At 42.4% G+C, this 22,373-nt stretch overlaps 1 protein-coding gene across 1 annotated transcript; it reads left to right on the top strand.

Annotated features, from left to right (window-relative positions):
- Positions 1 to 292: 292 nt before the first annotated feature.
- Positions 293 to 21,845, top strand: slc18a2 (solute carrier family 18 member 2). The gene is made up of 15 exons (XM_029669550.2): positions 293 to 688; positions 3,944 to 4,304; positions 6,272 to 6,330; positions 6,466 to 6,549; positions 6,772 to 6,864; positions 6,965 to 7,054; positions 7,163 to 7,206; positions 8,143 to 8,203; positions 10,286 to 10,381; positions 11,058 to 11,136; positions 11,667 to 11,718; positions 12,209 to 12,272; positions 12,379 to 12,498; positions 12,939 to 13,072; positions 18,242 to 21,845. The coding sequence occupies exons 1-15, from the start codon at positions 556 to 558 to the stop codon at positions 18,338 to 18,340; spliced, it is 1,569 nt and encodes a 522-aa protein (XP_029525410.1). The 5' UTR covers positions 293 to 555; the 3' UTR covers positions 18,341 to 21,845.
- The last annotated feature ends 528 nt before the right edge of the window (positions 21,846 to 22,373 follow it).

Genomic DNA, 22,373 nt, shown 5'->3' with positions numbered 1-22,373 from the left:
TGCAATTTTGTTAATTTCATAGTATGCACATCATCAAAACCCCGACTCCCCACATTGTCTCACGATTTCGACTTTGTCTTCAATGTTATTTGCTTGTGCGTATCCCTCACTGTGATGCTGTATGTGAGGATGTTCATGATAAAGGTTGCATGACGTCAAGGAGCATTCAAGTAACTAAAACGCCCCGCATCTATCGTTCCTTTCGGATTTGCGGCCGCAAAGGGATTTTTGCTAATGTGCATCTAAGGTAAGATTTCAACCATTATGGCACTTTTAACACATTTCAGGTCACGATCTTTTGAAGCAGATGTCCCAATTTCTACGTTATTCCACTGGCACATAAGCAATGTATATTAGTTTCTGCCACTCTGTATAAGAGCATTTTATGCCTTGTGTGAAATCTATACAATTTATACAAAATTAACATTTATTTATTTGACATTTTAACGTGCGTAATTTGCAATTAGGTTTCCAGACTGTCACTCTCTGGTGTCCATAACGTTTGTTCTTTTCAGACCGAATATTTTTTCACTTGCTCCTTTGTGGACTCTAAAAATGGGAAGATTAGACACACTGAGAGAATTTAATTTATTGTCATGGATGAGAGAGGAAAGACAATCGAGGAAGTTGATCCTGGTCATCGTTTTCATCGCCTTGCTGCTGGATAATATGCTTCTAACGGTGGTCGGTAGGTTCAACTTTGGATAAAGTATTTTCACACTGCTTACCTGTTGCGTCAACTGTTATTTCACCCGTTGAAGTTCGCATAAAAATGCATTTCTAAAACCAATTCGAGTCCGTTGCTAGCCTAAATAACCCATAAACAATTTGGACACATAACACATATTATTTTGAACCATGCAATGTTTTTGTTATTTCCATTTTAAGAAGGTAGTATTCTCCTCTTTGTTTCGAGTAGTTAAAAAAAAAAAATTGGGGTGTGGAACAAAAGTTATTCATGTCAGCGTCCTGGCTATTGCTTTCCAATAAAAAAAAAAAGAAGAAATAAACTAGGCTAGTCTAAAGCCTATGATTTGCTCATAATTTAGCCTTGCCTGAAGCTTTGTAATAATATACGAATTTAGACACTAGCTACTTCAGTTCTTAGCTGTGCATAGACCTGGTCATATCATTTAATTTAATTCAAATAAGATTGACATTGATTGGTTTGTCATCCGATATCCAATATTAGATATGACAATGAGTAAGAATGAATGCATCAAATATTTCATAAATCAAACAGATTCTGAATTAAAATGCTATTATATCCATAATAACATATTAGTAGGCGGCCAATGTGCAACAATGTTGTTCCTTAAACGTTTAATCTGTCCATTATGATTAGTCATGTTATCAGATTGCGTCAAATTGCTTACAACCTTAGGGAATTTTCAAACGCTGTAGCCTATAGTGTAAAGCTTCACAATGAGATGAATTGTTCATAATTTAACATAATGTATATTGCCTTTCACGAAGCCAAGTACAGAGTCATTATTAAATCAAATCTGGTGGACCGGGATGGTGTACCCGCTACAGATATGTTTTTGGTTCCAATGGCCCTAGTTCACTTGATTTACCTGAAAGCATCAAAACTGCCATTGCCAATGAATCTCCCAGTCGTATCCGATAGATTATAGATGACAAATATGTGTGCGTAAATGCTGTTATTTCGCGCGAGATTACACCCTCAACGCTGGTCAGGTCTCCCGGACATGTCCATTGAGCACTGGATACAGGTGCGCATTGGAAGAATGTCAGCATATGTCTGTCAGAAATCACTCTAGAGTAGCTAGCCGTATGTGCCTATATGTGATTGGAGGCAAATCTATATACAGCAAGGGCATAACTTTGTGTTGCATATTAGGTCAATGGGTTCCGGTTGGGTCTGGGGGAATGCCCCTCAAGATATAAAACATAGCAGTGAAAGGGTTGTTTCTCGTCAATTTCTTAGGGAAAATACATCCAAAAATGTCCTGATAATTTGGTCAATATACATCAATCAAACTGAAATACCAATATTACTTCTAACTGTGTTGTTACTCTTAACAGTTCAGAAAGTCACCACCACAACCCTTCTTTAACTACATTTAAATGTAAAAACCCATGAATCTATTTGTGTAACCTTCACCACGGTTGGCTAGTACATGGTCTTGAATAACTCATTTCCCATACTGAATTCACATAAAACGAGTCGAGGCCATCTGAATACAGAAACGTCTCATTTGGTTACACTATTTTATTGCAATATTATTTCATACAATAATTCAGTGACAGTCAAAATATAACTCCTCAATAAGGAATAAAATGTTATAGCAATAGACTTCAAAATAAATGAATGAGTATGCCATCATGCTCAGGAAATAGACTTCAAAATATCCCAATCAGTATGGCCTCATGCTCAAGCAATAGGCATCAAAAATACATAGCAACAACTCATTGTCATTCAGCATCACGTAAAAAACAAACACATTCAAAAACAGTCAATAACCGGTTGCAACCTTATACAAAGGTGGGCATATAGTGGTACAAAGAGGGGTCAGATCTTTAGTCTCAATTCACTGAAATGCACCAAATACCTTTTTATGTATGTCACTGCACGCAGATTGTTTTCCTATCTATGGTATCCAGCTTTTCCAGGTGGATATGACAGATGACCTGTTCGTCCTCTCCCTGCCTCAACATGGGCGGTGCTCTCTCTCCCCCTCTCTCTATACTACCTGTCTCTGACCCCTGCCATGACAACCAAATTAAATCAGAATGTGGGCAACAACATTTGTTATAGCACTTGGGCACCAGTCTATTAGGAATTGTACAGTATAGTTAGCTAGCTAGCTATGTCGCCATTTATTCATTTACATAGTCTTTTGCACTCCCAAAAATAAACTAATGTACAGCACTTTTATCCTCTTTGGTTTTGGCACCTCCATTAAAGGCACTATCTACTTTTTCACAAAGGTGAACACTGACTTACTGAGTGCTGCTCATCGGAAACTGCAGTTGAAAAGATCCAGATACTGTACTAGCTTTGGTGCTAGCTTAGCTAGCTAATTTAGCTTACGTTAGCCTAGCTACAATAGCATGCATCCGTATAACTTGTATAAAACTATTTTTACACAATATTATCTCATCACCATTAGTTTGCTAGTTACACAACAACATAGGGATACATCTATGAAATGTTCATGAAGTTTTACTAATTTTAAACTTTCGAAACATGTATACAAAGAGAAAGAGAGGTTAGTGCAGGCTGCTGAACAGTTTTTTTTTACCTTTATTTTACTAGGCAAGTCAGTTAAGAACAAATTCTTATTTTCAATGACGGCCTAGGAACAGTGGGTTAACTGCCTGTTCAGGGGCAGAACGACAGATTTGTACCTTGTCAGCTCGGGGATTTGAACTTGCAACCTTCCGGTTACTAGTCCAACGCTCTAACCACTAGGCTACCCTGCCGCCCCTGCAGAGGGGCACTCTGGTGCAAAACCACATAAAGCCAGGTGCTTTAGATTGGGAGTTTTTTATCCAAACAATTAAACTGATCATGGTATATTATTGGGGGGGTCAAATTGTCCTGTTTCAAATATTGGGACGGTCATGACCCCCTAATAATCATATCGTTACAATATGATAAAAACATGATAATAACATAATAATATGAAAGTAATAGGTTAAAACCTTCTTCATGGGGCCAATTATTGTGTTATCTGCCATATTTATAGCTAAATGAGTGAAATCCAATCAGTCTATTCCTAACCTTTGAAACAAATGTAGTGTGTGTCCTAATGTCCCATCCGCTACACAAATCAAATAAATACGAAATCATTTCTTAATTATATTCCCGACAGACGGTGTTCAAATTGTGGGTGGATCTATTGGAGAGAAGTTATATCAGAATGTAGATAGAACCTCCCCCTCATCTCTTTTTCTGATCCTTTCTTCTTGGTAGTCCCCATCATCCCTAGCTACCTATACACAATTGATGATGCAGCAGCCAACATGGCCAAGAATCACACTACGGCCTCCCCACACACCCCTTCTGGAACCTTCCAGACCATCGTGTCCCTCTATGACAACTCTGTCAGGGTAACCAGCGGGGACCCAATGGACTCCACACCCATACCCTTGGGTCAGACGCAGGGGGTCTCTTCTTCCACCTCGGCTCTCACACCCCACAACTCCACACAGCCCGACTGCCCCAAAGCAGACGACCAGCTGCTCAATGAGAATGTGAAAGTGGGACTACTCTTTGCCTCCAAGGCCACTGTACAGCTCATCACCAACCCCTTCATTGGGCCTCTCACCAACAGGTGGGTGAATGAAAGCTTTTAACTGTCACATTTCCCCATGTCCACACTGTTGTGTTTTCTGTTACTCACTCTTTTTCAAATTCAATAGTTTTATGCTTATTTCTAGATTATCTTAAATTGAATGCCAGCTGTGAACTGGTTTGCATGGCAACTAGCTTAGCTGTATAGTCATATAATTCAGGTTTCATAAGACATGTCTATTTATGTTTCTCTTGTTTATGAAGAGCGGCGGCAGGTAGCCTAGCAGTTCAGTGCATTGGGCCAGTAAGCAAATGTTGGTAGTTTGAGTGCCCATGCTGACTAGGTGATAAATCCGTCAGTGTGCCCTTGAGCAAGTCACTTAACCCTAATTACTCCTGTAAGTTGCTCTGGATAAGAGCGTCTGCTAAATGACAAAAATGTAAAAGTTTTAGCATTTAAAATGATTCACTGCTGGCACTCATTTATTTTTATTGAACCTTTATTTTTTAACTAGGCAAGTCAGTTAAGAACAGATTCTTATTTTACAATGACGGCTTATCCCTCGCCTAACCCGGACGACGCTGGGCAAATTGTACGCCACCCTACAGGACTCCCGATCACAGCCGGTTGTGATACAGCCCGGGATCAAACCAGGGTTTGTAGTGACACCTCTAGCACTGAGATGCAGTGCCTTAGATCGCTGCGCCACCCGGGAGTATAAAGTGTTTGTTTCATACAGTTATGACTTGATTTGACTAATAATTAAAACAAGTAGTTTTGAATTACACTAAAATGATATGACAGCAGGCAGGCAAGCTGGACCAGTGATTGTATCTTCCCAGTTCAGTGCATAGCCCCATGCAGTGTGGGTGCCTGCCAGGTCACAGTGGCTTCCTGCTAGCCCAGAGCCGAATGGTGACTAAGTTTATCCTGAGTTTGGGTACTCAGTCAAAGGTCATTATTTAATCATATTTATGTATTTATCTAAGTCAAATCACAGTATTCATGGAAAGAAAGATCAGTAACAGACTATTTTCAAGTGACAGGGAGGAAAATCAAAAACTGATAACATTTATATACATTATATTACATTATATTGCTATTTTGAGACCAATTGTTATGTAAGTTAGATCTAATCCATCCTGCTCCCATGTAGCTAAATTCCTGTTTTGTGATTTGTGTTGGATTTATGCTTCCCTGCATGCATGCAGCATGCATTCAGTAAGGATCCCTGCTTGTAGGGCTTTACAAGCACTTGTAGTTATTGTTTTGAACTACTTACTGTGTTCTAAAATTGCTCAATATCGATTATAGTCTAAAACAAGTATTTTATAGACATACCTGTATGTCAGCACACATTCTGAAAGACCAAGGTGTCAGAGACATTACTGTGAGGTATTTTCTTAGGGAATGCGCCCATGGGTAAAGTATGGAATCAGTCAAGATGTGAGCTCTAGCAGTGCTCTCTGCTCAGTATTGGCAAATGCATCAAGGCTAGTACTTACCGTCTCAACTGGGCACCACAATATGCTGTAATTGAAGCAAACAATAGAATCCTATTATTTCCCCTTAGTCACCTTCGGCTTGGATAAGGACAACACAAGGCAAGTCATGCATGTCAGTTACATGGAACAAGGCCCGCAGTACACACTCAAGTTGTATAACAACTGATGTGCAATTTATTGTGATACAACAGAGTTCTTCCTGCACAAAAATAATTACAAGGCATTGACACCACACAACGGTTGTGTAAACATTTCTGTGGAGACCAACTCTCAGTTGTGCATCACACAAATATCAGTTGTATCACAACCATTGTGGCAAACGCATTGTACATCAGTTGTACAAGCTGACCTGAGTGTGTACAGGGCCAAAGAGTATTTCTGCCCAACTGCTGCAACTAGACTGCCGAGTGTTAGATGAGCTGTAGTTATTGTTGTCTTGTTTTATATTGTATTGTATTACATAGAACAGTATTGAGAAGGGATGTCTCTATGTGCCTACAGAATAGGATACCAGATCCCCATGTTTGCCGGGTTCTGTATTATGTTCCTGTCAACCATCAGTAAGTATCACCCACATCCACACCCGTCACACGTCACATCCACACCTGTTTTCAGATCTCACACAGTGTTTCAATGTTTTTTCATGATTGATGTTTTCTTTTGTCTGAATTTCTATTGTCGTCGTTGTTGTTAAGTGTTCGCCTTCTCATCGAGCTACACTCTGCTGTTTCTGGCCAGATCCATGCAGGGTGTGGGCTCCTCCTGCTCCTCTGTGGCTGGTAAGGTCCTTGGCATTACCCCTGACATTTATGGACGCTTTCAGGATTAGCTTCACTTTGAGACAGCTGCGCAAGAACACACAGTTTCTCCAGAAACTTCACATTTTCATTACTGTGGGCCTACCTTGTTATGCATCTTTATGTCTCTCAAGTTGAACAATCATTTATCAAAACTAGATGTCTGTGCCCAGTGGGTAGCTACATGTCCTGTTCTTCTTCTAGGGATGGGGATGCTTGCCAGTGTGTACACAGATGATGAAGAGAGGGGAAATGCCATTGGGATAGCCCTCGGTGGTCTCGCCATGGGTGTGCTGGGTATGTACACAATTCATAATGCACTTGAGCTCTTTGTAGACTACAGTAACAGGCTATGTTTGGCCAAAACCATTGACCGTCTTTACTTTCTTCCACCCAGTGGGCCCACCATTTGGCAGTGTCATGTATGAGTTTGTGGGGAAAACGGCACCTTTCCTCATTCTGGCTGTTCTGGCTGTGCTGGATGGAGGTAATGTGGCCATGTTTCTCTCTATCATGAAGCAGACATTCTTTTTTTCTCCAATCAGAAGTTACCTGTTAGGGATGCTAACTAAGTTCAGACTCTGTCTCCCAACAGCACTGCAACTGTTCATTCTCCAGCCCTCAAAGGTGGAACCAGAGGTGAGTGTATGGCTATCGATTTGACAGTAAATTCATTGGAATTGTGCTGGAATGTGTTCACAATCACCAGATCACTGTGATATCAATAGTGTATTATATGTGATTTGATTGGGATTGGATTCAAACAGCGTTTTTCCAGATGATTAAAGTGCTTTACACCAGTGATACTCAAGCCGGGGTCGCTACTCGCAACGGGAGGTTTTAAATGGGTCGCGGGTGTCTGAGTAAAAACAACCAAAAAAACAGTCTGAATTTAAACCACTAAATGTGTGGGTCTCTGGTATGATGGGTTACCATTCCAGTTAGAGGAGATGTGTGCCTGTGATAGAGATTCCTATCACAGCCCCTATGACTTTGGTCTATGGGGCTGATGTGTATCAGTCACCACGGATACCAAGAAGAAAGAGACTGAATCAGAGCGCTAGACGGTGGCTGTGATTGTCAGACCAATGGCGCTTAGACGTTGTTTAGTTGTGGATGATAGGGGAAGGTTGTTTCTGTTTGAAATCGTTTTTTGTTTGATATTGATGTCTTGAAGAATATTAAAAAGGGGAAAGTGGAATGGGTCTGGGTCATGACAAAATCCTCACAATTAGTACATATCTGTCATTACGCTGAGAGACGGTGTCAGAGGGACTGATAACGGGTTGTTGTCAACACTGTGTCAGTCTTTTGTAAACTCATTGGCTATGTGTGGACATTTTCTATTCGCTACTGTAAGAGCAGGGATCCTCAGAATAGAGAGGGAGAATTGTGTTCCAGTTTGACATAAGCACAGATAGTAACTAAACATCATTGTGGAATGATGTAAAAGCACGGTAGTAATTACGTTCCCTAGATCATATTTTGGCTGCCTTTTTTGTATTAATCTGTTTTGACATGAAACTCATGGCTCTCTGTTTAGCTCTACATTTCCTGTCCCTTTTCTCTCTACAGAGCCAGAAAGGGTCTTCGCTATGGAGTCTTATGAAAGATCCATACATACTCATTGCTGCAGGTAAGAACATATCACTTATTAATACTGGAATATTATTGCTTCATTCTGAAGCACCTGCTGTGCCATTTCCCATTTCAGTCACACTAAGCAAAGAGGTGGAAGCAAAGAGGTGGAAGCAAAGAGGTGGGAGCAAAGAGGTGGAAGCAAAGAAGTGGGAGCAAAGAGGTGGGAGCAAAGATGTGGGAGCAAAGAGGTGGGAGCAAAGAGGTGGGAGCAAAGATGTGGGAGCAAAGAGGTGGGAGCAAAGCGGTGGAAGCAAAGATGTGGGAGCAAAGCGGTGGGAGCAAAGAGGTGGGAGCAAAGAGGTGGGAGCAAAGAGGTGGGAGCAAGGAGCAAAGAGGTGGGAGCAAAGAGGTGGGAGCAAGGAGCAAAGAGGTGGGAGCAAAGAGGTGGGAGCAAAGAGGTGGGAGCAAAGAGGTGGGAGCAAAGAGGTGGGAGCAAAGAGGTGGAAGCAAAGAGGTGGGAGCAAAGAGGTGGAAGCAAAGAGGTGGAAGCAAAGAGGTGGAAAAGAGGTGGGAGCAAAGAGGTGGGAGCAAAGAGGTGGGAGCAAAGAGGTGGGAGCAAAGAGGTGGAAGCAAAGAGGTGGAAGCAAAGAGGTGGGAGCAAAGAGGTGGGAGCAAAGAGGTGGGAGCAAAGAGGTGGGAGCAAAGAGGTGGGAGCAAAGAGGTGGAAGCAAAGAGGTGGGAGCAAAGAGGTGGGAGCAAAGAGGTAGGAGCAAAGAGGTGGAAGCAAAGAGGTGGAAGCAAAGAGGTGGGAGCAAAGAGGTGGAGGTGGAGCAAAGAGGTGGAAGCAAAGAGGTGGAAGCAAAGAGGTGGGAGCAAAGAGGTGGAAGCAAAGAGGTGGGAGCAAAGATGTGGGAGCAAAGAGGTGGGAGCAAAGAGGTGGGAGCAAAGATTTGGGAGCAAAGAGGTGGGAGCAAGGAGCAAAGAGGTGGGAGCAAAGAGGTGGGAAGCAAAGAGTGGAAGCAAAGAGGTGGGAAAGAGGTGGGAAAAGAGGTGGGAGCAAAGAGGTGGAAGCAAAGAGGTGGGTGGAAGCAAAGAGGTGGGAGCAAAGAGGTGGGAGCAAAGAGGTGGGAGCAAAGAGGTGGGAGCAAAGAGGTGGAAGCAAAGAGGTGGAAGCAAAGAGGTGGGAGCAAAGGGTGGGCAAAAGATGTGGGAGAAAGAGGTGGGAGCAAAGAGGTGGGGCAAAGAGGTGGAAGCAAAGAGGTGGGAGCAAAGAGGTGGGAGCAAAGAGGTGGAAGCAAAGAGGTGGAAAAGCAAGCAAAGAGGTGGAAGCAAAGAGGTGGAAGCAAAGAGGTGGAAGCAAAGAGGTGGGAGCAAAGAGGTGGGAGCAAAGAGGTGGAAGCAAAGAGGTGGAAGCAAAGAGGTGGGAGCAAAGAGGTGGAAGCAAAGAGGTGGGAGCAAAGAGGTGGAAGCAAAGAGGTGGAAGCAAAGATGTGGGAGCAAAGAGGTGGGAGCAAAGAGGTGGAAGCAAAGATGTGGGAGCAAAGAGGTGGAAGCAAAGAGGTGGGAGCAAAGAGGTGGGAGCAAAGATGTGGGAGCAAAGAGGTGGAAGAAGAATTGATTCAGATGTTCCAACAAATTCTATTTCAGTGGTTGAATTTGTGCCCTGAGCCAGGGAAACACAGTATTATTGTCAGGGAGAGTGTTGAGAGGGAGTGAGCGCAGCATGTTAGATGGGGTCATCTCTCCATTAGAATAGAGTGAGTGAGTGTGAGCATCCCTGCATTCGTGTGTGCATTCACACGTGCATTGGTGCATGTGTGCTTGTGCATGCATGTGCACGTGCGTGCATGTGTGTGGTCTGTGACTGTATGTGTGTGTGTGTGCGTGCTTGCTTGTGTGTGTTGGAGTATGTGTAAGACTGAAGTACTGGGGGAAAATGCATTTATGTGTCAGTGAGCCTCCCCACCACTTCAATTACCAGGTCCTTTGGCCAGGGTGGACTAATACTTGGTATTATGTCTGAGGCTGCAGGAACGGGGGTGGGGGTGGGGGGGTTGATAGGGTCACACAAAACGTGTGAAGATGGAGAATAATAGGCCCAGGGTCCACTTATCCCCAATCACATTCTCTTTTTCAGGATCCATTTGTTTTGCGAACATGGCCATCGCCATGTTAGAACCAGCGTTGCCTATTTGGATGATGGAGACCATGTGTCCAAGAAAATGGCAGCTAGGTATTTTTACATTTATTTTCCTTTTTGTCCCTCTTGACAATCCTGTTTCCCCTATTGACAATGCTGCTCATGAAACCACTCTGCCCGCTGAATGTACTTAGAATAAAGGTCCTCATTTCAACTCAAGGTTTGGATTATAACTGTAGACTTGCAATGACTTCAAACAGTATGTAGGTGAACATTGAAAATCTCATTGAACCTCCCATTGAAACCAAATCACTCTTTTTCTTTTCTGTCATTATTACTTATTTTATTAGTGGCGTTGCCTGTGAGGACTCGCACAGATAAAAGGGGATGAGAGAGGGTCTGGAGGAAGATGGGGGACAGGGCAGGATATTAGGGTGTCATTTGAGGGCGAGTGTAGAGCGGGAGTGTTCATTACTGTGTCTAGGAGATGTGCTGGAGCCCTATGATGAAGGCTGATAATGTGGATGCTTATCTGGGCCTCTCTCGCTACCCTGCTCTCTTTCTCTCTCTCTCTCTCTCTCTCTCTCTCTCTCTCTCTCTCTCGCGCTCTCTCTCTTGTTCCTCTCTCTACCCTGCTCTCTCTCCTCTCTCTGTCTCTTTACCCTGCTCTCTGCTCTCTGTACCCTGCCCTCTCCCTCCTCTCTCTCTCTCTCTCTCTCTCTCAATATTGCTCTCTCTCCCTCTCCCTCTCTCTATTTCTCTCTGCTAGGCATTGCCTTCGTGCCAGCCAGCATCTCTTACCTTATTGGAACCAACATCTTTGGCGTCCTCGCACACAAGATGGGGAGGTAGGGAGGGAAATTACTCCCGTTTTTCCGTCTCCTTATCTTCTCCCGCGTTGGTATCTGTTTCCTGTACTATTGAGCAACTCTGAATGAGATTTCTCTGGCAGGTTGGGTATTTGCTGTTTATTGAAGTCTCAGTGTGACAATGAGTTTATGACCTCTTGGCTAATGTTTGTTTGTTTGCCGCAGTTGATCAAGTGTGCGATCTGTCACATATGAATCATTCTATTTTTAACTCACACTTTATGAAAATAAATGTATTTCAGGACTCAAATGTTTCTTGTAGCCATAGCAGTATTATTTTAGAAAGTTGAAATAAAGCAACTCCTATTTGTTTCATAAAATGTCCTAATCCTGACTCAAAGAAAACAGATTGTGATCCATTTACTTCCTCTATTCATTTATTTAAAGTTTAATATTAGAGTAAATCAGATTGTGTGGCCTTGCGGTACAAAACAACGGTGGAGGGAGGGGAGAGGGACGTTGACTGTTGTCATTGGCAGACGCTGAACTGCTCTTTCTTCCTTTCCCAGATGGCTGTGCGCTCTCATCGGGATGGTCCTCGTGGGGGTTAGCATCCTCTGTGTGAGTACTAGACACATCTTCCTCAGCTAGAATTTAGCATCCAGCTCAACACGGTGCTTACCTTACCTGTTTGGCATGGCATCGTCAGTATTAGGGGATCCATCTAACGATTGTTTGTGTAATACTATGGGTATAGGTGAAAGCTAGGGTTTGACAGGAATTACATAGAGGAAAGGGGGAAGTAATGATGCATTTTCAAAATATTGGAACAGTCCCATTGTCTTAATGTCCGACTATATCTCATTAGTCTCCAAATCACATTCTGAGTCTAGGGAAGGGAGTTCGCTCAGAAGTCAACCGGCAAACAGCCGATTCTCTGGAAACAGACAATTCCATTTCCATTGTAGTGCCTTATGCAGTTGTGTTTGTGTGTGGGAGAACAAATATCTTCGAGTCCCACATAAAGAATGGTATTCTGGATAACACTGTAAACATTTGATCAATAAAACCCCTGTTCCACTCTTTACATTGACTATGTTCTGTGTCACAGGTTCCTTTTGCTAAGGACATCTACGGACTAATACTTCCGAATTTCGGTGTTGGTTTTGCAATTGGTAAGTCAATTTGTTTTCACACTGTACAGGAAAACCGCAAATGATGAAACTAGCATCTGGTTTGTAACAGATACTACTGTATTCTCACTGTTTTGTCTCTTGTCAGGCATGGTGGATTCCTCTATGATGCCAATCATGGGCTACTTAGTGGACCTGAGACACGTGTCAGTCTATGGCACTGTGTACGCCATAGCTGATGTGGCATTCTGCATGGGCTTTGCTTTAGGTAACTCAGATGCTTGGATATAACCCAGTCAAGTAGCATAGTCTTTTAAACATTTCTGTCACACATTATTTCATTTTTTTTATGATCATGTTTTAATTTTGGGGTTGACAAGACAAACTTAAAAAGCACAAACCAAAAGACATTACTCAAATACACATTTATCTCCCCCCAACCCCCTCCCCATCCCACCCACAGGACCCACTTACTTAAGTACACATATTTAAAGTAACGATTTTAAACTGCCAAGTGTTGTAGCCCATATTTTTATATTCTCTGATTTTGTACCGTGCGTTCTTATGTATGTTTTTAAGGTGTGGTATAGTAAGAGTTCGCAGATTTTCCGTCATGGGGATAGTTATCATGATATGTCAAAATGGGGAAAATAAGGCCTCTATATTCAACTCCTCTATAAGCTCATTAGCCTTCCTTTGCTGATGAAGGTCCGTCCGCTGGGGGCGCCATAGCGAAGAGCATTGGGTTCTCCTGGCTCATGACCATCATTGGCGTCGTGGACATCCTCTTCGCTCCCCTCTGTTACTTCCTCAGGAGTCCTCCTGGGAGGGAGGAGAAAATGGTGAGACACTGAATACCTCGTACACACGCACAAGCGCACACACATGCACACACACAAGCTCGCACACACACACACACACACACACACACACACACACACACACAAGCTCGCACACACACACACACACACACACACACACACACACACACACACACACACACACACACACACACACACACACACACACACACACACACATGAATGCGAATGACTTGTAAAGCTGCGTCTGATGCAGAGAGAACTGCCATACCCACAGGCTCAAACTACTGCCGTCTTTTACAGGCAATAGTACCAGGAGAAACAGAGAGAGAGGAACTCGAGACTCGAGTTCTGATCAAGACACACTTGCCTTCTTAGATTTGGCTGTCTATTTAAGTTGGCCTGTTCAAGTTCTACTGTTCTACTGCTGTTGGCCACCCCCACCCCAGCTTCCACCCGCCTTTTCTTCTCTAGACTGAATTGGTTTAGAGTGGGGGTCTCCAACAGGTCGATCGCGCGCTACCAGTAGCTCATAGCCCAGCTATGAGTAGCTCGCCAAACAATTCTGAAAGTACATGCAATTTTCACATGTTCCACCGCAAATTGTCATAAACAAATCTCACAAATATCTCCTAGCGACTATCTAATCAACGCAATATTGACATCATCCCACACCTGGTTAGCCACTATGGCCTAAAAAGCCAAACCTAACATATTATCAGCCAATTAATTTCCAGCAATATTGCCCCTGTCTGTCTGTGGGGTGAGAGCGTTTGTCTATCACTCCTCTGTGTGTAGCCAGTTGATGTGATAACCCAATTGTGGGTGGACAGAAAACCTTCTGAATTAAATGTTAACTGCAAAGTAGGCTTACCTGGCAGAAGTAAATCATGAGTAAGTATATTATTTGTTATTTGCAAACTTTGCCATGAAGCGAGCAGCAGCAGTACAGAACCATCTGTAGACCGGCACATTAGACAGAACATTCCTCACATATGTTCAATTAAACCATAAGAGTGTAAGGAGGGTAGGGGGTTACTACTAAGCTGTATGTTATTGTTTTAAGATGGTCATACCAAGGATCATTTTTCTATTTGATTTAGAATTCTAAGAACCGTTGAAGTACCCCAAAAATATATGGGGAAATGATTTGAGGCCTCCCGAGTGGCACAGTGGTCTAAGGCACTGCATCACAGTGTGGCAGCGTCACTACAGCCTGGGGTTTGATCTACATGGAACAACATGAAGAGTCTATCCTACATCTGACAGATGTAAGAAAGATCAGGATATAAAAAAGAAACAAATATTGAACCCCTTATTTTTGTCACCTACAGAGACTCCATATACACTACAATGCCAAAAGTATGTGGACACACCTTCAAATTAGTGAATTCAGCTATTTCAGCCACAGCCACTGTTGCTGACAGGTGTTCAAAAATGAGCACACAGCAGCCATGCAATAATCCATGCTTTCTCCATAGACACACATTGGCAGTAGAATGGCCCGTACTGAAGAGCTCAGTGACTTTCAACGTGCCACTTTTCCAACAAGTCAGTTCGTCAAGTTTCTGCCCTGCAAGAGCTGCCTCGGACAACTGTAAGTGCTGTTATTGTGAAGTGGAAACGTCTAGGAGCAACAGCTCAGCCGTGAAGTGGTAGGCCACACAAGCTCACAGAACAGCTCACAGAACAAGACCACCGAGTGCTGAAGCGCATAGCACGTAAAAATCGTCTGTCCTCAGTTGCAACACTTAGTACAGAGTTCCAAACCGCCTCTTGAAGCAACGTCAGCACAAGAACTGTTCATCGGGAGCTTCATGAAATGAGTTTCCATGGCCAAGCAGCCGGAAACAAGCCTAAGATCACAATGCACAATGCCAAGCGTGAGGTGGAGTGGTGTAAAGCTCACGGCAATTGGACTCTGGAACAATGGAAACGAGTTCTCTGGAGTGATGAATCATGCTTCAACATCTGACAGACGAATCTGGGTTTGGCAGATACCAGTAAAGTTTGGTGGAATAATGGTCTGGGACAGTTTTTCATGGTTCGGGCTAGGCCACTTAGTTCAGTGAAGGAAAATCTTTGTGGTACAGCATCACAGTTCTGTGCTGCCAACTTTGTGGCGACAGTTTGGGGAAGGCCCTTTCCTCTTTCAGCATGACAATGCCCCCGTGCACAAAGCGAGGTCCATACAGAAATGGTTTGTCGAGATCGGTGTGTAAAAACGTGACTGGCCTGCACAGAGCCCTGACCTCAACCCCATCGAGCACCTTTGGGATGAATTGGGACGCTGACGTGTGAGCCAGGCCGAATCGCCCAACATCAGTGCCCGACCTCACTAATGCTCTTGTGGCTGATTGGAAACAAGTCCCCGCAGCAATGTTCCAACATCTAGTGGAAAGCCTTCCCAGAAGAGTGGAGGCTGTTATAGCAGCAAAGGGAGGACCAACTCCATATTAACGCTCATAATATTGGAATGAGATGTTCGATGAGCAGGTGTCTTTCATACATTTTTCCGACTGGTCCCGGGCGACCTTCAGACGAGTCTTGTGAGGCCTGTGGGTGTAATAGAGCAAAACGTACGTGTTTGTAAGAGTCTCACCTTGACGCAGAGGGGTCATATTAGTGTCTAGTCCGAAGTGTCCGGACGCTACAGACAGAAATTGGCAGATCGGCTGTAACGACTTCAGACGAGTCCCAAGATGCTTGTGGGGGTAGTAGAGCAAAATGGAGTAGAGCAAAACGCTACAAACGATTTTGTGATGTCTCATGATATGACAAACACTGCTCTAGCTCTGTCACCTTTCTCTGCAGGTGCGGAAGTGTTACATGATGGAGTAGACTGACACGCATCCAATGCCAAAACTCTGATATCTCTATTTTAGAACAGATGGAATTTTATGGGGATTATTTGATTATGCAAATTAGATTTACGGATGGACGCTGGGGTTTTAAAAGGCCAGATGCTCAATGAAAGGGGAATTACAAAATCCAAATGTACTAGTTTTCTTCCAGAACCCCCCCAAAAAAAGGTTTACTGATGTGATTTAAGCATTGACATGGACTCAGAACATCCAATTTTATTGTTTATCCGGGAACAATTGTAATTTTGAATATGAAAAACAAAAAAATGGAAAACCAGGAACATTTTAACTGAGAAAAAATTATTTGTGATAATATAAAACATAATGTCAGGAAAAAAATCACTGATTTTAAAGGGCCTCCCTTAGAGTTGTTTATTAAAAATACATTACTTACTCTCTATGTTTGATTTTTCTAAAGTAGCTCTCGTGCTAGAAAAGGTTGGAGACCCCTGGTTTAGAGTATGAGTAAGCTACAGTATGTATGGGCAGGTAGAAGAGGATAGCTTATTTGTGCACATTGTGGAGGGATAGGTGGATAGATTGTACACATGGTGGAAGGATAGGTGGATAGATTGTGGACATGGTGATAGGTGGATAGATTGTACACATGGTGGAGGGATAGGTGGATAGATTGTACACATGATGGAGGGATAGGTGGATAGATTGTACACATGGTGGAGGGATAGGTGGATAGATTGTACACATGATGGAGGGAAAGGTGGATAGATTGTACACATGATGGAGGGAAAGGTGGATATATTGTACACATAGTGGAGGGATAGGTGGATAGATTGTACACATGGTGGAGGGATAGGTGGATAGATTGTGGACATGGTGGAGGGATAGGAGGATAGATTGTGGACATGGTGGAGGGATAGGTGGATAGATTGTACACATGGTGGAGGGATAGGTGGATAGATGCGATTCGCCACCTGGTCATCAGAAGGGGGAAAGGAGAAGATTAATTGTGTGTCGTCTGCATAGCAATGATAGGAGAGACCATGTGAGGTTATGACAGAGCCAAGTGACTTGGTGTATAGCGAGAATAGGAGAGGGCCTAGAACAGAGCCCTGGGGACACCAGTGGTGAGAGCAGTGGGTGACGTGAGGTGAGGAGACGGATTCTCGCCACGCCACCTGGTAGGAGCGACCTGTCAGGTAGGACGCAATCCACACCAGTGGTGAGAGCGTGGGCCGCGCCGGAGATGCCCAACTCGGAGAGGGTGGAGAGGGAGGATCTGATGGTTCACAGTATCGAAGGCAGCCGATAGGTCTAGAAGGATGAGAGCAGAGGAGAGAGAGTTAGCTTTAGCAGTGCGGAGCGCCTCCGTGATACAGAGAAGAGCAGTCTCAGTTGAATGACTAGTCTTGAAACCTGACTGATTTGGATCAAGAAGGTCATTCTGAGAGAGATAGCGGGAGAGCTGGCCAAGGACGGCACGTTCAAGAGTTTTGGAGAGAAAAGAAAGAAGGGATACTGGTCTGTAGTTGTTGACATCGGAGGGATCGAGTGTAGGTTTTTTCAGAAGGGGTGCAACTCTCGCTCTCTTGAAGACGGAAGGGACGTAGCCAGCGGTCAGGGATGAGTTGATGAGCGAGGTGAGGTAAGGGAGAAGGTCTCCGGAAATGGTCTGGAGAAGAGAGGAGGGGATAGGGTCAAGCGGGCAGGTTGTTGGGCGGCCGGCCGTCACAAGACGCAGTGTGAGCAGAGATTTCATCTGGAGAGAGAGGGGAGAAAGAGGTCAGAGCACAGGGTAGGGCAGTGTGAGCAGAACCAGCGGTGTCGTTTGACTTAGCAAACGAGGATCGGATGTCGCCGACCTTCTTTTCAAAATGGTTGAGCGGGGAAGTCATCTGCAGAGAGGGAGGAGGGGGAGGGGGAGGAGGATTCAGGAGGGAGGAGAAGGTTGCAAAGAGCTTCCTAGGGTTAGAGGCAGATGCTTGGAATTTAGAGAAACTCAGGGTAGTTTCCCCTCTGGTTGCACATTTTGGGGGTAGATGGTGGTGGTGAATCTACATAGTTTGAAAAGCTTTTATAAATTGCACATGGGTGTCTCTGTAACTAGATATTGTGACAAAGGTTCAAAGAATTATACCTCTCGAGGCAGACTAATAAATTGACCTAGGTAGTTGTCTTCCATCAAAGCTACATGACTGTATACGATACAACCACAGTACAATGCTCTTTGTTTTCAAACGAGACATCTTTCGCCTCTGATACTTTTATCCTTGATAACAAATTATTGGTGACCATTTTATTCTCTTTTTCCATTTATGGTCCATTTTTTGGGTTGTACTCTGACTCTAGACAATTGTTTTCTTCTCAGGCCATCTTGATGGACTCCAACTGTGCAATGAAGACCCGATCATACTCAACACAAGGGAACACAGAGTACGAAGAGATGGAGACAGAGTATGATGAGTAGTAATGGACACCAGACAGGTATGTTACCTTCCAGAGGATCTATTTTGTTGTACAAAAACAGAGATAAAAATTGAAAATACAAAAAAACAAACAGCAAAGCTGTTTCGATGTGAATGTCCTCCGTGCGGTCGGTCTTCACTGTTCTATGTCATTGTGATCGTACGACTGGAGCAAACCAAAGTTGTTCTCATCCCCCTGTGGTCACAAGCACTTTGCTTGTGTTTATTTTTAGCCAACAGCCTTATCCAATGGAAGTGGAACACATGTCAAAACAGGGTTTTCATAGGCCGTAATAGTAGAATGTTGTGAGTCATATTTACTGGATAGTTCAGCTGACAGTGATCTTATAGATCACCAAATTGTGTACTGTAGGTTAGCAAGGAGTACAAACCTGTCTTAATAATTCACCTTTTGCCCATTAACAGTCTTCATCAACATATCTAATACAGAAATATAAAACAAATGGGGGTGGAGAGTTACTTCTATCTGTGTAGAAACTGACTTTGGATCAGATTCAACATCTCGAACAAGGCACTATGAGAACACCGCTTTAGTGTTTGTCATTCTATTTGTTGATTATAATTATATTATGATGAGATGGTAAATGATTTAGATATAAAGTATTACTTAGTCTATACAAGTTACTCAATACATTTGGAATGAGAATTTGTTAACTGCTTTGGACAAGGCAAATCACAATGTATGGGTTACATTTTACCTTGAAATTGGCCTTTTTTTCATTGATCCTACAAACATGTTTTTACGTTGACATTCGAATTGAGGAAATACCTGAACTGAAACCTTTGAAGTCATAGAAAGTTATATCCCCAGAATCCAGTGTTGTCCTGGGTTGACTGCTTATGGCTATTTGCATGGTATACCACATAAAAAACACAGCATCACTCCAATATCATCCTCAGTTTCACCTTCCACATAAAAAACACAGCATCACTCCAATATCATCCTCAGTTTCACCTTCCACATAAAAAACACAGCATCACTCCAATATCATCCTCAGTTTCACCTTCCACATAAAAAACACAGCATCACTCCAATATCATCCTCAGTTTCACCTTCCACATAAAAAAATGGTTAATGAAAGACATTTTCACTGTAAATAATACCTCAGCTCATAAAAAACATATTTTGCTTTTTTTATTTGTACATTTTGGAGCCATTTGAATGTGTGGAAATGTAAGACTTATATTTGAGTGATTTTTGAATACAGGTAATAGAATTTGATCTTTCTGTTTACCCTCAGCTCCATTTACAGACAATTGGAAACATATATCTTATAGGCTTTTCTTAGTGTGTTTGTGTCAATACAATGTTTAGGTAGATGATGTGTAACTAAGATTCTTTTAACTTTCCCTATTGATATGACAAGCCATAAAATATACTAAAATATATATATATAGTAAACACATACGGACACAGCTTTAGTTAGTTGTCTCTGTTTAAACATCACCTTAAGGAGAGGAGAAATTCCATAAGCACTTTATCAGAGTCTAGATATCCACACCATTTAACTCCAAGGACAGTTCTAGTATGTTAATGTTGGTTTAGCAGAGAGAGAATATTGAGGTGATCAGTCTGTTTGGTCATGTTGTCTGTTAGTAAGAAAACACTCTCAATGTTTTATCAAAGATACATGCACTGATTATTATTGTGTTTTACGTACACTTTCCCAGTAGTGTTAATTCCTAAAATAAGTAGAAACTCAATGTATTTTCAAGCACTAAGGTTCAATTTTAGGTCCCAATCTTTACCAATTTTAATCTTAGATAAACTAATCCCTTGAGAGCATTAACTTTATTATATGTATGTGAATTTATTGATCACTTCCAGGTCATCAAAAAGTAGACCCTTTTTCTAGCTGTTTAACACACAATACAGAAAGCACAGCATACATTGTTTCCAAAATGAAATAAGAGTTTATTATATTGTCCAGCAGTGCATGCACATACACTGAGTATACCAAATATTAGGAACATCTTCCCCCTTTGCCCTCAGAACAGCTTCAATTCGTCTGGGCATGGACTCAACAAGGTGTCGAAAGCTTTCCACAGGGATGCTGGCCCTTGTTGACTCCAATGCTTCCCACAGTTGTGTCAAGTTGGCTGGATGTTGTTTGGGTGGTGGGCCATCCTTGATACACAATGGAAACTGTTGAGCGTGAAAAACCCAGTAGCGTTACAGTTCTTGACACAAACTGGTGTGCCTGGCACCTACTACCATACCCTGTTCAAAGTCACTTCAATCTTTTGTCTTGCCCATTCACCCTCTGAATGGTACACTTGCACAATACATGTCTCAAGGATTTTAAAAATAGTCCTTATTGAACCGGTCTCCTCCCCTTCATCTCCACTGATTGAAGTGGATTTAACAAGTGACATCAATAAGGGATCATAACTTTCACCTGGATTCATCTGGTCAGTCTGTCACAGAAAGAGCAGGTGTTCTTAATGTTTTGTATACTCAGTATACATACACACTTAAGTCTGAGGATTTGATTGGCTGACTGGGCCCTGGCCTGCACATGTCATTAGTGAATTTTGTGTGCAGTCAGTCACCAGTATTAATCCACAACACAGGGCCATGAAGGCCCCCCTTTCCCCACCCCCTCTCCTCTCCTATTTGTCCTGAAGCAGAAAATGAAAATAGACTCATCCACTATTCTGCTTTTTGTCAAAATCATGGTGATCTAACAGAAAAAGCCAGGCATACAAAGCACAGCTAATAACTGTCAAATATATATATAATTGTTTGGTAAAGTGCATTTATTACAAACCATTATTTGGTTCTTCAAGCAAATCTGACATCTAGATATCCTGGAAATATGTAAAAATCTTTGAAAATACTTTAATGCCCTTGCCACAGAAAAGCACAATAACCCATATTCAAAATGTCAAATAAGATTTCATTTTGAAGTATATGGACTGTTTTGCCGAACCCTGGGTTTGCTGGATTGCAGGTCTGTTTGAATGGACACTCGAATGAGTTTCATTGTATATTAATGATATAAGCAAAATTGTCTGTGGTGGAGTTGACAGAGATAATTACCTGATAACGTCAATATTAATTTCATTATTTTCTAAAATGTATATTTAAATTCGCCGCACCCTTAATGAAAATATTTTTATGTCAAGATGGCTACTATTCTGAGAGGTTGTCGTTATTTTGCAATACATTGTTGGGTCATGTAGGTTACATAATTGATTATATATTGTGGAGATTAATATATTTTGTTGTCATTTGTTTAGGTGCGAAATGTATTGCACACATGCACAAAAATGTGTGTGTGCTCATGTTGGTGTGTGTGCCTTCTGACATGTATGTCATTGGTTTGTGTGTATATCAAATACTTACTAACTGGTACAAAAAAACTAATGTTGACATTTTATCATCTGGAATGGTTGTTTACGTGTAAAGTGTGCTGATTGTGTAATATATGTTGATACTCAGTGGGGATGGGAAACAAAAATAAATGTTGTATACTCTGAAAACGTGTTTGGATGCAATATGTTAACATTAACATTGGATGTCCATTTATTTTTCATTTTTAAACAGTACATTCAACCAACCTAAGTTTGATTCATGTTTTTTTTTTTAAATATGATTAATTGTTGTTGACTGAGGAGAAATGACACCTTTTCTTGATGTCATGGAAGCAGTAGTGGGAGACATGAGGATGTTGGGGGAGCAGACTGAGGATAGGGGGGTGTCACAAGTTCCCCATGTTTGAGACAACACACTCTAATCATCATGTCCATCTCACCACTGGGCTCCAATTACTTACCAGATGCTCAAACAATGATTTCCCATTCCACCAAGGAACTGTCAAATATAAACAATGATTTCCCATTCAACCAAGGAACCTTAACAGTTAAAAGACAGCCATCGGTCTTGTGCTATCTTTCCCTGTGTCTACAGAACAGGCCAGTGTGAGAGAAAGGCCATTAGACCAACGTAATGTTAAACTGACAGAGAAAATACCTTAAAGTCTTACAGTACCTTCAGAATGAGTTCAGTAT

Source organism: Oncorhynchus nerka, linkage group LG10, assembly GCF_034236695.1.
Source record: "Oncorhynchus nerka isolate Pitt River linkage group LG10, Oner_Uvic_2.0, whole genome shotgun sequence".
Lineage (NCBI taxonomy): Eukaryota > Metazoa > Chordata > Actinopteri > Salmoniformes > Salmonidae > Oncorhynchus > Oncorhynchus nerka.
This window is presented reverse-complemented; position numbering and strand designations above follow the sequence as displayed.

Bases quoted from the DNA above. Each gene is read 5' to 3' on its own strand.
- slc18a2 (XM_029669550.2), top strand. From the start codon at position 556: ATGGGAAGATTAGACACACTGAGAGAATTTAATTTATTGTCATGGATG. The intron at 689-3,943 runs GTAGGTTCAACT...TCTTCTTGGTAG, and splicing joins TATGCTTCTAACGGTGGTCG to TCCCCATCATCCCTAGCTAC. The intron at 6,331-6,465 runs GTAAGTATCACC...GTTGTTGTTAAG, and splicing joins TATGTTCCTGTCAACCATCA to TGTTCGCCTTCTCATCGAGC.